The sequence below is a fragment of the Arachis hypogaea genome, chromosome 20 (genome assembly GCF_003086295.3).
Source record: "Arachis hypogaea cultivar Tifrunner chromosome 20, arahy.Tifrunner.gnm2.J5K5, whole genome shotgun sequence".
NCBI classification, from domain to species: domain Eukaryota; kingdom Viridiplantae; phylum Streptophyta; class Magnoliopsida; order Fabales; family Fabaceae; genus Arachis; species Arachis hypogaea.
This window is the reverse complement of record NC_092055.1, coordinates 30,215,238-30,231,108: the sequence shown is the minus strand read 5'-3', so window position 1 is coordinate 30,231,108 and position 15,871 is coordinate 30,215,238. Positions and strand designations below refer to the sequence as shown.

General features: G+C 35.1%; 2 protein-coding genes, 1 long non-coding RNA gene and 1 pseudogene across 6 annotated transcripts; 3 read left to right on the top strand and 1 right to left on the bottom strand.

Moving 5' to 3' along the window:
• Nucleotides 1-930: 930 nt before the first annotated feature.
• On the bottom strand, nucleotides 931-4,462 carry LOC112786763 (uncharacterized). Of its 2 annotated transcripts, XR_011878666.1 has the most exons (5): nucleotides 4,068-4,462; nucleotides 3,473-3,590; nucleotides 3,331-3,371; nucleotides 1,844-1,958; nucleotides 931-1,617 (listed from the first exon to the last, which is right to left on the bottom strand). It is a non-coding gene; the product is annotated as an uncharacterized lncRNA (long non-coding RNA). The 2 variants fall into 2 exon arrangements; XR_003194314.3 differs by lacking the exon at nucleotides 4,068-4,462 and having other exon boundaries at nucleotides 3,473-4,029.
• A 227-nt stretch (nucleotides 4,463-4,689) lies between these two features.
• LOC140182668 (uncharacterized) lies at nucleotides 4,690-9,531 on the top strand (annotated as a pseudogene).
• Nucleotides 9,532-10,493: 962 nt separating this feature from the next.
• On the top strand, nucleotides 10,494-13,108 carry LOC112784336 (uncharacterized). Of its 3 annotated transcripts, XM_072229855.1 has the most exons (6): nucleotides 10,581-10,751; nucleotides 11,437-11,508; nucleotides 11,596-11,670; nucleotides 12,126-12,209; nucleotides 12,779-12,859; nucleotides 12,969-13,108. In XM_072229855.1, exons 1-6 carry the CDS (start codon nucleotides 10,725-10,727, stop codon nucleotides 13,053-13,055), a joined length of 426 nt encoding a protein of 141 aa, XP_072085956.1. In that variant the 5' UTR covers nucleotides 10,581-10,724; the 3' UTR covers nucleotides 13,056-13,108. The 3 variants fall into 3 exon arrangements, with proteins under 3 accessions (XP_025683275.1, XP_072085956.1, XP_025683276.1); XM_025827490.3 differs by lacking the exon at nucleotides 12,126-12,209 and having other exon boundaries at nucleotides 10,494-10,751; XM_025827491.3 differs by lacking the exons at nucleotides 12,779-12,859; nucleotides 12,969-13,108 and having other exon boundaries at nucleotides 12,126-12,546.
• LOC112784335 (large ribosomal subunit protein bL31c) lies at nucleotides 12,969-13,838 on the top strand. The gene is made up of 2 exons (XM_025827489.3): nucleotides 12,969-13,222; nucleotides 13,303-13,838. The coding sequence occupies exons 1-2, from the start codon at nucleotides 13,151-13,153 to the stop codon at nucleotides 13,624-13,626; spliced, it is 396 nt and encodes a 131-aa protein (XP_025683274.1). The 5' UTR covers nucleotides 12,969-13,150; the 3' UTR covers nucleotides 13,627-13,838.
• Nucleotides 13,839-15,871: the final 2,033 nt, after the last annotated feature.

Here is a 15,871-nt window from a genome sequence, read left to right as displayed (position 1 = left end):
GCGCCTGGAGCTCCGCCGCTCACGATTCACCACGCCCAGAGCTCCGTCGTCCGCGATTCACCGTGCCTCGAGGTCCGCCGTTATGTGCGCTATGGCTTCCCTCTCCGACAGCCTCAACTCTCCCTCTCCCTTTGCCCATGTCCAGATCTTGAAGATTAACTGGTTTCAGAAACAACCTAATGGAAACGACGATATTTAATTTCTTGTTCAAATCTACAATTAGGGTTTAATTGCCCAAATGGTTTTGTTATTAATTTGTCAATATCACTCTTTTATATTCAATTTTGGTGTTTTCAACTCGTTGCTATTGCTGTAGCTTTGGCACTTCATTCTGCAATTGAGCCAAATATGTGAATTGATAAAATGTGCACGGTGGTTGGTGAGACAACACTACAAGAAAAATACCTATTCAGGTACACTTGAAAAGTGTAGCCAAAAGTGAAAAAAAAATGATGCCTTAGGCTACGGCTACGCTTTCTGGGCTACGGCTACGCTTTTTGGGGGTGATTCCTATTCGGCCGTTGCCTATTCTCAAAGGCTACGCTTTTCTGCACCAAGGGCTACGCTTTTGGCGTTTGGGAATAAGGTGCGCTTTTCAAGTGATGCTGTCCAGGACCAAAGGCTACACTTTTCAGCTTCCATTTTTTCCAGAATAGGCTACGCTTTTCAACGCTACTGCATCACCTGTAAAGCGTAGCCACATTGTATACCATGGCTACTTTTTATAAGTGTAGCCTTAGGTCCCTCATTGTTTTTTTTTTTTTAATTTTTTGTATATATATATATATATATATATATATTCTAATAATGTTTTGTAAAATATAATATTTAATAATATGATTACATATATAATTCTGTATTTTTAATTAAATGAATTAAATATTATAAAATAAAAATAAATACACAATTATACTAAATTAAAAAATATTCTAGCAAAGCACAGTAAATACATTCTAAAGATTCACAAGCACTATCATGCTACAGTATGTTAGTACATAAAACAATAGGTCCAGCTATCCAATTGAACAATCATTCAACAATAGAGAAAAAAATGAAACATGTCTAAAGTCTAAACTACTAATTTCCATGTATCAATGAATATAAAGAGGATTCAAATTAAGTCTAAAATTAAAATAAATAAAAGAAAAGTGAATAAACAAAGACCTTAGTGCCCTGAGTACTAAGTCCCTATCAGTTGTGTGCCTGAAAATCATTTGAACATACCCCATAAAAAAAGAGGATTTTTTTGTTGGAGCCACTTATGTTGCGTGCTAGTGCCTTTACAAAGTGCTGAATAAATTCAGAGTGCCCTTCATAAGTGGTGGCAGTAATGAGATTACCATCCACCACTGTTGCTGCCATGGTGTCTGGTTCAACCCAATGAGCCCCAGAGGCAACCGATGCCGGTTTAACAGGAGGAAAAGCGGTGCACTTGTGATCTTTAGCTACACTTGCAGCCACCAGAATCAACTGTCCGTAGCAAATGGAAGCAAGTGCTTTTCCAGAACTGAAAAATTTGATCACCAGTGCCACAACAAGAGGATCATGAGCAAGATACTCTGGCGCTCTTCCACCCAGTAACATCACCCCGTCATAGTTTGCAGCATCAATTGAAGTCTGGTGGGAAGAAATGCTTTTATTAGCAAACATAAGGACACTAACACGTGAAAGGAAAGAAGTTATGGGAGAAAAGATAAAGAACAATAACTATTCTATTTAGGTGCAAAATCCTAGCTATTCATTAGATAATGGTTCTATGTCTGCATATCTTGATATGCTTAACCAATAATTTGGAATTAAGAAAACAATCATTTGAGAAGAGAAGTGTTAAGACCATACTTACTCACTTTTGCCGTTCATTCAGTATTGGAGAAAGGAAAGTAATCTGGACCTCAAATATATATGCCTTTGCCTCGGCCTCTTTCACGTTAAAAGCCTTAGTCAGCTCTAAAATATCTCTAAATCACACAGATTAAGCATGAAAAAGACAAGTATCAATAGATTATAAATCATGGCAATTTGTCAAAATATTGAATATCAAAAAGGAAATGAGATTCACAAGTTATAATGCAGTCAAGACATCAAAAAAATAAAAAAAAATAAACATAAAAATTAAATTTTAATATATTTTCAACTGTAAAAGGAATATCTAATGTAACAAACTTCTGAGAATAAATTGTACAGCTAAAGAAGTGCACAAATAATATTTTAAATAGAAAAAAAAGCCTGTGGATGTGGTCTTTTAATTCATGCTCATTGGCTTCACTTTATCAATTATTTTACTCACAATTGTTAATTAATGAGTGCACCATTAAGAAAGTAATTTTCTTAGGTATGAGAATTAAAAACCATTAGTGCTGCAGTTTAATCTACTCTGTCTCTGTGTGTTTGCTTTCAATATGAAGGATTTTGATACAGTTAATTGTTTGCTTCATCCTTTCTAGAGAAAAACCCAAATCAGCCCCTGACAATTACCTCGAAAGACAACGAGGCCCCTGACAAAAAAAAAACCTCAAGCCGGCCCCTGACAAAAAAAAAAAACCCAACCCGGCCCCTGACAATTACCTCGAAAGGACAACGAGGCCCCTGTGCCAAAAAAAAAATAATGTTATTTTTTTTGGCACAGGGGCTAATCAGTCCCCAAAAAAAATTATCAGGGGCCGGATTGGGTGTTTTTTTTTCTTGGGGGCCTCGTTGTCTTTTCGAGATAATTGTCAGGGGCCGGATGGGGTATTCACTCTTTTTTCTATGAGAATTTTATGTATTGAAAATGCTAGTAAGTTTTTTTGCTAGAGTACCTAAGGATATTTTTTGAGTCTAGTATATGCTGCCTAAAAGAAAAGTTTTCTCTGCAGAACATTACCTTAAGGATTTAGCTTCTGCTGTTATTTTGGACATACTATTGTTTACCTTATTTTATGCTCCATTATTAAGCAAAGTGCAAAAATTATATCACTGCCTCTCATTTATATTCTCCATTTCTCCTCATAGGAAGAAAAGTTTTTCTCTATATATTGTCTCAGAAGTTTTGTGAGGCACTTAAACTGGCATCCATATTTGGAATAGATGAATAAATTGTACAGTTAAAGAAGTGCACAAATAATATTCTAAATACAACTCAGTTTCTTATATGACATATGTAATTACTATTTATAAAATAGAAGAGAATTAAGTGCATTTGAATGCCAAACTATTAAAAAAACATACACTTATGACTTTTTAGTTTTATTTTTTTATGTATTGCTATTAAAAGGCAAGGAAATATATGTATAGATATAAGACCATTGAATAATTGAAACTATTTTAAACATATGTCCTCATATCACTCACTCTTTAGCAAGCTCTGCATAAGACCATGCACCATCCTTTAGCTTCTCATCCAATCATAATCCAAAACAAATTAAATTAATTTACACACAAATCAAATCAAAACACATGGAATTAGTTAACAGATAGAGTGAAGAAGAAGTACCTATCACGGATTTAAACCTGTTACATCATGGACGCCATTCTTTGTTGATAAGCTTTTGGAAGTGATTCCAAACCAGTTAACATGCTCTTATCCATGATTCAATTCAATTCAACTCAACCTAGTGTTCTTCATTCACATTAATCAAATATATCACACACCTCAAGCAATTATAGTACATCCACTTCAATCTCGTTAATTAAAATAAAATAGTAATAAAAAACCTGTGGAGACGAAATCTATGGACCAAGACAGAGGGAGCAAAGGCAACTGGGGAGTTTGTAGAAGAAACTCAAACCCCAGGAACAAAATTAAAACCAGTTAACTAACAATAATATAGGATGAAATAATCACAAACAGCACAATCTAATCACAATTAAGCCACAAAAGCACAAAGAACAGCAGGACAGCAGCATATTTACAATGAATAATCACAAATAGCAGTAAGAGCTAATCAACAATCAATTAATCAATGAATGAAAAATTGAAAACACAAATCATTCAAGAATAATTCAAAGATCAATAACCCTTATGAACAGAGCAAAAAACCGAACAATGTCATTACACTATTACAGTGAGCCACGAACAGAGCATTGACCTTCGAAGATGGCGATCTCGCGACAAACACAACGATGGACGACGGCAAAGAGCTGTGAAACAGGACTGGAAAGAAAACATTGGCGAACGAGGGATCGAGGGACCTCGAGAACAACGAACCATGAGGACTGCGAACGACCACAACGAACCTAGTGGCGATCTTGAGCGCGATGGGCGGCGACGGTGAGATTGATGGCGGCGCGGTGGAGGCTAGGGTTTTCACAACCTTACAAGGAAGAGCTGCGAGATGGACGAACGGCGGCAGAGCACGACTAAGGACGATGAGCAGACGAGTGAGACGGTGACAGTAGCGCACGACGACGGAGGGCACAACGACGGGGAGCTTGAAGAAGCGCTAGGGTTTTGTTATTTGGTACTTTGTAGGAAAGAAGGAATGACCGTATGAGAGAGTGCAGCATAGTTGTAAGAACCGGTTATCTGGTCGGTCCGGTTAGTCATTCTGACCGGATAAGGAATAGAACCGGATAAAACCGGTTTGAACCGTCCGGTTTTGATAAAAACCGAAGAACCGGCGGTTTTTGTATAACCGGCCGGTTTGGAAAACCTTTTTTTTTTTTTCGTTTTCAAAACGAATGTCTCTCACTCTCTCGTATACCCCCTTGCCCCCTTCCCCCTAACCCTAAATCCCCAAAAGCCAAAACAGCAGTCCTTCAAGTCTTCCTCAGCTTCTCATCACACCATACATAGTTGATCACCACACCTCACCTCACCTCACCTCACCGTCGGCCTGTCGTCTTCTTTCTCCCCTCGTCACACCAACACTCTTCCTCGCAGTCTCTCTCAGTCTCGAAGACTCTCTTCCTCTGCTTCATCTCGCTGGCTTCACAGTGTGTCCGAGTACGTCGAGTTCGTGGCTCCGCGTCTCTCGTCGTCGTCGTCGCGTCTCCTGCGTCACTGCTGCGGTGCCACCTCTCCGTCGCTGCTGCGGTGCTGCCTCTCCGTCGCTAGAATCTGCCTCATCCAGGTTGGTCTCCAAACTATGAAATCTGTTCTCTGTTTTTTTAGTTATTTAGTTGGATTTTAATTTGATTAAGGGAGTGAATAACTGATAGGTTAATGGCAGATTGTTGATTATGTATATATTGTTGAGTTATAACTTGTTATATTGTTGAACTAGTTGATGGCAGATTGTTAGATTTTTTTTTTTTCAGATTCGTAGTGGTTATGTTTGTTTTTATTGATGTAACATTGCTGTGAATTTATATTGCTGGATATGAAAATATGGAAATATGGAAATATGGATTATGTAACATTGTTTTTGTAATACCTGTTTTATACCATTGCTCTCCTATATTGTTTTAGAATGTCTTCAGCCAATACACCATCAGAAACACCATCCTCCACGGCTCCTTGCTCCGTCGGCGCATCCTCTCCGTCCACTGCCTCCTCTCTCGAATTGCTGGATTTTTTATTAATTTTTGATTATGCCATTATGTTTGTTTGCTTTAGAAGAAGGATTGCTGGATTTTCTAGCAATTTTTGTCGGAGTTATTTGTTGTTGAACTATTATGCCATTGTGCATCTGTTTAGTGTAGTGACTCTGAGTCTTTTTGTCGAATTATTTGCTGTTGAACTACTATGGTGTTGCTTTTAAATGTGTGTTGAATTAAATGGTTGTTTTCAAGATGAATGCAACCATTTTACTTGTGAGTAAAGTGCTTGTTATCCATTCATCAATTTCTCATGGTTGTTTGTCTTTGTTAGGTACCAATCTTGCTCATAATTTAAATCATTCGGCAGATTTAGGCTTGAAAACATGTTGACAAAACTGGTTTTATGTCCAAAACAGATTTTAGTGAATGCATATATGGTTGCTTTTGTCTTGTCTAACAGGAACCCTTTGAATTGAACTGTTGGAAATAGGTTATGCTCCCAACATTGAACAATTGATGTAAATTTGTATTTTGTAATAGCTGTTGTTTTATACCTTTGCTATTATATTTTCTAGTTACGTGAAACCGGTTTTACCGGTTCAACCAGTGATTTATCGGTTGAACCAGTAAACCAGTAACCTGACCGGTTTGATCACCGATTCGGTTCTTACAACTATGCCTTGCTTACCAACTCCTCCCTCAGCCCTCTCCCTTCCAAGTTCCAACCCTATAATTTCCATTGCAACCTAGTTCGGCGTCGTCTGTCCCTCTGTCTCTCTCTCTCAAACTGCAGCAGCAGTGGTGCTCACTAAGCCAGCGCTGCCTAGCATTCAAAATTTAGTCGCCTCTGGAAGCTCTGCTCGGCCCTCTTCTCCTCTACGTCGTTGCGTCTGGCCCTCTTCTGTCTCGCACGTTGGTAGCTCTTTGATCCTCTTCTCTCTCGCACAAGCTCTTCTCCTATGCGTCTCTGTATAATCGTTCCTCCTTCACTAGCAATTCTGTTTCGCTCCTCCCTGCCTCGCCGTCTGTTTCGCTCCTACCTCGCCGTCAGTTTCGTGCCTCCCTCGCCGCGCGGTAACCAGTGCTTGTTCGTTTTTTTTTTTGTCGTTAATAACTTGATTTTGATGATTTTGAGTTTCTATCTCTGATTATATGATTCTGTAATTTGGATTAATGTTTATGATTATGAGTTTCTGATGGATTTGTTATGTTTTTTCTTTTATTAATTTGTATGAAACTGAAATAAACTATGATGTTGAAGAATTTTAATTATTCTGGATTAATTTTGTTGATGGTGTTTCACTGATTTGTTAAATTTTACTGGCTGAGTAGATGGTATCTTGCCAAATTTTTTGGTATAATTTTGTTCATGGGTTGTTCTTCTCTGCTGAGTTAATTTTTCTGAAAATTTTCTGGATGTAATTTGTGTTGTTTTTGGCTATATGTAATTTGGATTGTTTTGTGCCTTGAAAAACTTGTTGTCTTATAATAAAAAAATTAATAAATTTCTGGGTATTAGATTGGTACTCTTCTTAATTCTTTCTGTTCCTTTTTCCTTTTATTCTGTGGCCTGTTGCTTGAATTTTGGATTCTCGGGGTTGTGTGGGTATGGGTTGTTTGTTTGGTTGTTCCAATTTGGGAATTTTTATGGTCAGAAGTAGATTGCTGAAATTTCAGTTGATTCTTTATGATTTTGTGGTGTGCTGTGGCTTCTTGTTTTGTGGGATAGAAGCCAATTTTATTGAGCATTTTGTTTTGAAATGAATTTGCGTTTACTGCATATCTTTTGTAAAGAGAACTTGTTTTTAAGACAACGAAAATTCATTCTAAGGCCGACTTAAGTACCTCATATATTTGTAGATGCTTCAGAATTCTTCTTACAAATCCTATCTAGTCTTTTATGATGCTTTGGCCCCTTTAAAATATGCACTCACTTGGTATCATTGGTGGGATTTAGTGAAATAGCAAAACTTGTTTCATTTAATAAAGATATATGTTGTTAAGTATTAACTTTGGGTTCTTATTGGCTTTTTATTCTATTTTATTAGATGGAAGAGATATGGAAGTTGATGTAAACTCTGAATTTTTGAATTTTATTAGTTTATAAATCATTGAATTTAAATATTTAAAATTATATATTGAATTTTTAATAATTTCATTGTATATTTAATTAAACCGGTTCAACTATGGTTCGACCTCGGTTGGACCATTGAACCAGTCACTTGACCGGTTCAGTTCTCACAACCTGATACCTTATGTTTACTGCCAATTGTGAAATACTGCACTAAAAGTGATTAACATCCACTTCAGGTTATGGTATACTGGTATCTCTTTCTACATCCTTGTTGATCAAGAATGCAATTTTTCGGAGGGTCTGAAATCAGTCCATCACCTCCTGTACCGACAGCTTCAGGGAACAATGGCCATATGATGTATGTGTTCAATAGGAATGGTGTATGCTTGCTCTATCGGGAGTGGAATCGCCCATTGCGGACATTGAATGCTCAGCAAGACCATAAGTTAATGTTTGGACTTCTTTTTTCACTGAAGTCACTAACAGCGAAGATGGACCCTACCATGTATGTTGGTTATTTTATTTAAATAAATATACACAAAGTTAAGAATTGTTGCAAAATTATGCAACAGATATAATTTCGGGTGAGGGTAGTGCGTTAACAATGTTGACCATTTTTCATGGATAATTGACCATTTTTGTTACATTGTTGCCAAGGTACCTTCTTAAGAATAGTTTTTACATTTATACATCATTTTCTGTGCGATGTGTAGAAATTACAGCACTAGACAATGATAAGGAGTTAAGTTGGGCCTAGGTGATAAACCTGCAATTGAAAATTAAGTCCTTAGTTTTGGTTGTCAATTCCTAAATGGTCATGTAAGTAATGTTTATAACCTCGCACCATGGTATCATTAAGTTAATAATGTGCTATGATCTCATAGAACTTAATGGGATGGTTGTTTATTCTGATGTGCCCTTCATTTTTATCCTAATTAAGTGTAGTTTTCTCCTGTTTGTTATATTTTGTTTGTGAAATTGCTTTATTACGGTATCTTGTCTACTATTTCAGCAATTAGCCATTGATCAACAATATAGATGATGATGGATGTTTTGTATGATTGTAAAACGAGTTTCTTTGGTGTAGACTTTTTATACTGAACCGGTAGGTTTAGTTCACGTATTCCAACTTATTGTGCAGTGCAGAGAAAGGAAACCTTGGTGTGCCTCAGTTGCCCGGCCAAGGTTGTTAATTTCACAGTTTCCGAACTAATACATATAAACTTAGTTTCATGGAAAGTCCTTCCGGAATAAAGGTCAGCTACAACAATGTTCTTGTATACCTTAAGATGTAGTTGGTGCTGATTTAAGTTGTAATTAATTTTTATTTGGCACTTTGTCCATATTTGTAATTAACTTGTGGTTATGATTATATTGAGATTCTCCATGATTTTCATGTTTCATGCAGATTATCCTAGTGACTCATCCTCGAACCGGTGATCTGCGGGACTCCTTGAAGTATATCTACAATTTGTATGTTGAATATGTTGTCAAGAATCCACTCTATACACCCGGATCTCCTATTAGGTAACGTAGTATATATCACTTTTTCTTCTCAATTTTCCCCCTTATTTACCATGGAAGAACTTGTTTGATGAATCAATCTTTGATGGGTTTGTGTAGGTGTCAGCTGTTCAATACAACATTGGACCAGTATGTGAGAGGCATTGCCTAGAAGCTATGAAGTTCCCAATCACCATTATTGGTGAACCATTGATCACCATTATAACTAAACTCATTATTTTGTGAAGATTTTTAATAGCTTTTTTTATCCTTTCATCTAAAATTGAATCTTTCCTTTTTCTGTCCACCAAACCACCACGCATAGTTGACTGAATTCTACTATAGTGTCCAGTCGTTAATGTGATCTTGAAGATCTTTGATCTTCAGTTGTTTTTGCTAGAGTTGCTGCTGCGATATTGAGCTTCTCTTGTATCAACATTCAACAGAGCTATTGATTTATTCAATCTTATAGCATATGATGTATTCAATCTTAATTAGATATTGGCCCCTACCTTGGTAGCAAAACGCACACGTTTTGGGCACATGGTTAAGGTGTATGTGTCTCAGTAATTTACGTTAACCCTTGTCATTCTTCAATCCAGCGTTCTTATTCTTCTCTTCTTCACGATCTTTTTTCCTTTTTCTTTAAGATTCCTAATTCTTTTTCTTCTACAAACTAAAATTCCTATCTTTTTTTTTCTCCTCCCAATTAAAATATCTAATTCATCATCTCTAATACCTCGTAGGAAGTAGCATTTGATTAACTGACTGGAAATAAATGATAATATGTATTTGTTATAGCCAAAAGTTTGAACTTGTGAGACCTTAAACACACAGAAGATTATAGTACGTTTTGACTTACAAATGATATGATATCACACCATTTGCTAAACATTTGAACGAATATACTAATGAATATTCGTGAGATTATTTGGTGAGACAAAAGTGTTGCATTTGGCATCAAAACTAAATGAGTATTTACATATCATTTTCTTTATGACTAGTTGAATTAATAGGTTGTTTTGGCATTTTGGTTTGGTGTAAGTATTGAATATAAACTCCTAAAAAGGAAAGTTTCTAAATTCTAAAGGAATACAATGATGCTTTCAAATGAATTGATTGAAATCAAGAAAAAAACATCAGTGTTTCTTTTACTTTTAACTTTTTTATTAACAAGACACATAAATCCCTAATTATTTATTATTAACAAGACACATAAATCCCTAATTATTTATTTGAAGGATTAACAAGAAGATTTGGAGAATGATCCTCTCAATTTTTTCTTTCATTGTTTGATAAAATGTGATCATATTTTTTAGGTAAGAAAAAAAATATGTGACAAAAATATTAAATGTATTTTATCAAACAATTAAAAAAAACATAATAATTAAAAAGATCCACTCCCAAAGATTTGAATGTCCAATAAAATCAATTATCAATTATCAAAATTCAAAAGTGGGGATGTCAATTTTGTATGGTTGAGGAGCGGGTTGTCATTTATGTAAAAGGATAGGGGTGGGATGGGATTTTACTCATCTACATTTTAGTATTTTACACACCTTTGTACACAGCTCAATCGAAATTCACCAATCTCTTCGTTCGTTAATTTTAGTCGCTCGTTTTCGTTTTTTTTTCATAGCCTCTGTCTCCATTTCCCGCTCACTATTCGGTTTATTAGCTTGCAACAATGGAAGCTTCCACTTCTTCCTACAAGGTTCGTCTTCTTCTCCTTCCAATCTAGGGTTCCTCTTTCCGTCAATTATATTTCAATTATTTCAAAGCATCGTTCAATTAGAGATTGGCTGTTTAATGTATATTACCTTCTGAAGTTCTATCCCTGTTTTCACGTTACTTGCAGAGATGTAGTTATAGTTACTGTATTTGTTTATATAACAGTAACATAACTAACTAACTAACTAACTAACTAACTAACTGAATTCAGTTAACAACGAGCTGAGTCTGTTGTGGCAGTTTAACTCGCATGGAACTGCAACTCTTATCATCTTTTATTATGTAACTGTGTGTGTGCATCTGCATCATATCTATACTTAAGTGTTTCGTAGATCCTATTCTCATTGTCATAATTACTTTTTACTAATACTGTGTATCTTTACCGTTTTCTTATTTTTATATTTATATAGATGTGTGTTATTTCAACATAAGAAAATTGGTTTAAGGAGAAGTAGAACAAATTTGATGTTAAAAGTGCATAACCAGAAAAATATAACCACAATGTTTGCCAGAAATCATGGTGATGGTTGGATCTAGCTTAGGGGTTAGGACAATGACACCCCATGCTAGCAGTGAAGTTCTGACTAAAGCTCTGGTTGTCTACAATTTTAGTTTAAGTCAGATTATGGAATCACGTTGAATGTTTGATGATATATTATCATTTGCAGATTATATTGGGATCATCCTCAGTAGCACGGCGCAAGATACTATCTGAAATGGGGTACGAATTCACGAAAATGGTAAGTAAATGACATTCGTTTAACAATGATTGGATTGGATTTTAAGGTGTGGACGTGGCTTCTTTAATCTTTTGTATTTACGTGCAGACTGCTGATATTGATGAGAAGAGCATCCGAAAGGAAACTCCTGAAGAGCTGGTTATGGCTCTAGCTGAAGCCAAGGTTTGCCTTCTAGTCATTACTTTTTTAGTGTTCTCTATATCTCACAAATGAATTACTTGATATTGCTTAATTTCTTTTTATAAAAAAGAATGTTGCTTAAAATTGTATGTGTTTTTTTCCCCCATTCAATTATAGAATTGCATACCCCCCCCCCCCCCTTCTCAAACTTTTTTTTTTTTATAAATTATATTTTAAAGTAAGCATACATAACTGCATTCATTGTCATCAGTGAACCAGCAAAGAAAGTTCTGTTTGGTGCTAGTGCTGTATTAGATGAGATAATAGATATTTTGCTTCTTTCTGAGAGAGAGTAGAGAGACGTTATAAAGGCATGCTGTAACTGCTTTTTATGATGTCACCTAGTTTTTTGCTTTCAGTGTTTTGTTTCCCTTTCCTTCATGGAAGGCCATGCTATGATCAATTATCCTCTGATTTTGGATGTGATTATGTATCAGGCTAATGCCATCATATCAAAACTTCAAACTACCAGTAACCAAGAGAGGGTTGATGAATCAATGATTTTAATTGCGGCAGACACAGTACATCTTGCTTCCTTTCTGGTCATTGGCAACTGTTAGTTAGGTGTTAATGGTTGTTGTTAGGTGGTGTTACCCAGGCCATTTATTAAATGAGGATATGTAGCTTACTAGCTTCTTTTGAAGAGGTTATAGCTTATTAGATAAATAGTAAATTAGCCAGCCATGTGAAGAAATGAAGATACTCGAACACTTCATTCCTTTTGTAACAAAGTAAACCGTTTATTTTTTTTTTTTCTGTCCTCTTTTTCAGTTTTTCATGCTTATCTGATAGGAACATTCAAAGTTGAGGATGTCGTTGTTAGGTTCAGGAACGATCAAAGTAAATGATTTGGGTTTATCTTCTCTTGTCTTCATCAAACCATTTCAGAGCAATATCTTGCTCAGTTTTTTTTTTTTTTTTTAATTGTTGCATCAGTGTGTCTGTGTGTGTTCTTTTTCTTTGTGTGACTCTTCTCTAAATAGTTATGTGGAGATGTTATGTAACTATTCACACTTTCAAAAATACTACATCACTTTTATTCATGAAGCTGCTACTCAGGTACTTATCATCTCTCATTTTTATTCCTTAGGCAGAAGCTATCTTACAGAAGCTCCCTGTTGATGACTACCTAAAGGATGCTGAGCCAACACTATTAATTACTTGTGACCAAGTATACATCATATTCTTCCGAGTTATAAATATTTCTTCTCTAGTTTTCCTTTGTTCTTCCGTCACATGTTACTAAAGCAACAACATCACTTGATATTCTTTTTCTGAAGGAAACAGAAACAAGTCAAATAAGAATACCTATGGGCCTATTGGATCGTGATTGTCGGCCCATAAATCAAATAACCACATCCACATAGCCATCGTGGTCAACATCATCACCTCCATAATCTCATCTTCTCTCTCTCTCTCTCTCTCTCTCTCTCTCTCTCTCTCTCTCTCCTGCAGAACAAAAATGGCGCAGTGCATAACCAACACATTCCTCCACCCAAAACCCTTCCATCCTCTCCCATCCAAAACAAAACCCGTAATTACCTTCTCTTTCTTGTTTCGAAGTTAGTTATCCGTTTCTTATTTCTGTTAATTAGTTATTTCTCTGTTTGTTAGGTGGGAAATTGCAGGGTGGGGGTGACGTGCAGGAAGAAGGATATACACCCGCAGTACCACGAGGATGCTAAAGTGTATTGCAACGGGGAACTCGTGATGACTACCGGTGGGACCCAGAAGGAGTACGTGGTTGACGTTTGGTCAGGTAACCACCCCTTTTACCTGGGTAGCCGGTCAGCGGTTATGGTTGACGATGACCAAGTTGAGAAGTTTAGGAAGAAGTTCAGTGAGCTCACTGAAATTATGGAGATTCCGGTACTCAAGGATGAAATCGTAATTCCCTCCAGGCGCAGGGGTATTCAGAAAGGTGGTAAGAAGAAGTAGAAGAATTAATTAGATCCAACACACTTCCCAATTTGGTTTGATTCCTATCTATCTATGTAGCTTCTTATGAATTATTGATTCTTCTTGTTGTTTATAGAAGGGGGAAAAATGGAAAATGCCCGTGTGGTGTTTGATACTATGCTTCAATGGTTCATTTGCTAATTTTATTTTTGTTAAAGAATGAGAATGAATGTGATTATTTGCTTTAGTTATATTTAAGTCTGATACATTCCATTTATCATTGTTAGATATAGATTTTTCTGTGAAATCACTTATCTCAAAGGTGTGATTGCCTTATACTTTTTGCTGGATAAGTTTTGAAACAATGTTATGAAACTAATTATACCAAAAATTTAAGCGGCTAGATAGAAATACATGAATGATTATATATCTATCAGGTGCTCTATGTAGTGATGTATAAGCTAAAATGATATGCTTATTATAATTGTAAGTAAAGGTTTAGTTTTATTATTGAGATTGTATGCATGATTCAATTTAGTTATTATGAAATTTTGGTGACCAAATTGGATTATGAATTCTTATTTTGAGGACTAAATTGAACATTTTTAAAGTCAATGACTAGATTGAATCATGGTTATAATTTTAAAGGCTAAATTAAATTGAGATTAGAGAAAGAGCGGTTATGGTTGTAAAATGAATTTTTTGTTAGTTTTTGTAGCCAATATAGATGTTACATACTTCATCAAAAAAGAAAATTAGGTTATTGTTAGTTTTATTATTTTCTCTAGTGCTATTTTTTTCTTACCAAAGTGCACACTGTTTTGAGCTTATGTACCATTTGATACTACCACAAGAATAATGATAAGAGGGAGAATTTAAGTTGAAAACTAAGCTTAATCATGTCTGAATCATGTAATGAAGTTTTGGATGCTGCTCTAGGTCTTGGAGATGAAACTAAGAAACTATCCCTTTTTTAGCCTCAGAAAATGGTTTGATCTTTGATTCTTCAATGATTTTTCAGCACTAACAAAATAGTGTATATGAATTTGTGATGTAATACCTAAAATTAAAGACAATTCAATCTATTAAAAAAAGTGATGTAAATCAAAATTGACACTGATTCTACCGACCATATAACTTGGATTCATAATTAGTGTAGGAAAGGTTTGAAACCGTCGTGAAACAATAGAACCCTCAAAGGTTGACAAATTTTGCAACTTTTGTTCTGCATAAGAAGATTGTGCAACAGGTTTCTAATAGCTTATAATTAGTATATAATACCAAAATTAATAACGTAAGATATTGACAAATAATTCATTATTGCTTGTAATGCATGTCACTGGAAAATATAAGTACATTTTTTTATCCAATCACTAACATTATTATTTTATTGAAGACTAGTAGTGGTTTACTAATATTTTCATCACATAATGATTAGCAAAAAATTCAAATATATTATACTTTATTACTCCACTACTAAAGTAAACCTTCTAATCTAAGGATGTTTACTAATTAAGATTATATATTTGCTACTCATTCTTAATGAGTTCGTAGACAAAATGGGTGTATTAACAATTAATCGCACTTAGTTGCCATCAATGAAACTTGACTCATCCTTAAATATTATTTATTAAGTAAAAAATAATGCACTTTTTATTAATTAAACAAAACTTAACTCTATTTATTATATTTTAGATCAATAATTCATATTTAATTTTTAAAATATAGAATTTAAAATTTAAGATTTATGTTTTTTTTAACTTTAATTAACAAATTAATTTTTAAGGCAGCATCGCATTTTTTATCATCTTTAATACTAAGTATTACAAACTTATTAACACCACACTCACACATACAATGCTTAAAGATTTTATTTACTACTTTTTTTTTTAGTTTATCATGGTATCTCCCAATTCAATAGGTCAAGAACTAATCCGTCGTGGTACTAAATTCTATTTAAGGATTTGTCGTTAGCCAATAGATTGCTACATGCACAAAGCATACATGATGACCATTAGACCAAGATTCTGTGCATCCACTCCTTGGACTTGAACCTTGGTGCGACATGATTGGAGACCTACAAATTCCCCGTCTGGGCAAATTTCTGCCGCTATTGGTTTGGGCGTTTTTGGACAAGGGTTTAGCCTTGTTATTAGAAAAGCCCAATAATATTATTGAGAACAAAGTTAAAACATAAGCCGATATCCAACTCGAAATAAACAAACAAGCCCAACTAGCTAGCTAGTAGTTAACTTATGTCATGTGCACTCTACTCAACCGATAC

What these genes read in the sequence shown, in the direction of transcription:
- LOC112784336 (XM_072229855.1), top strand. Translation starts at nt 10,725, where the DNA reads ATGGAAGCTTCCACTTCTTCCTACAAG. An exon ending in TGGCTCTAGCTGAAGCCAAG is followed by an intron (nt 11,671 to 12,125) that starts GTTTGCCTTCTA and finishes ATTATGTATCAG; the next exon opens with GCTAATGCCATCATATCAAA. An exon ending in TTTTAATTGCGGCAGACACA is followed by an intron (nt 12,210 to 12,778) that starts GTACATCTTGCT and finishes TTTATTCCTTAG; the next exon opens with GCAGAAGCTATCTTACAGAA.
- LOC112784335 (XM_025827489.3), top strand. Translation starts at nt 13,151, where the DNA reads ATGGCGCAGTGCATAACCAACACATTCCTCCACCCAAAACCCTTCCAT. An exon ending in TCCCATCCAAAACAAAACCC is followed by an intron (nt 13,223 to 13,302) that starts GTAATTACCTTC and finishes TCTGTTTGTTAG; the next exon opens with GTGGGAAATTGCAGGGTGGG.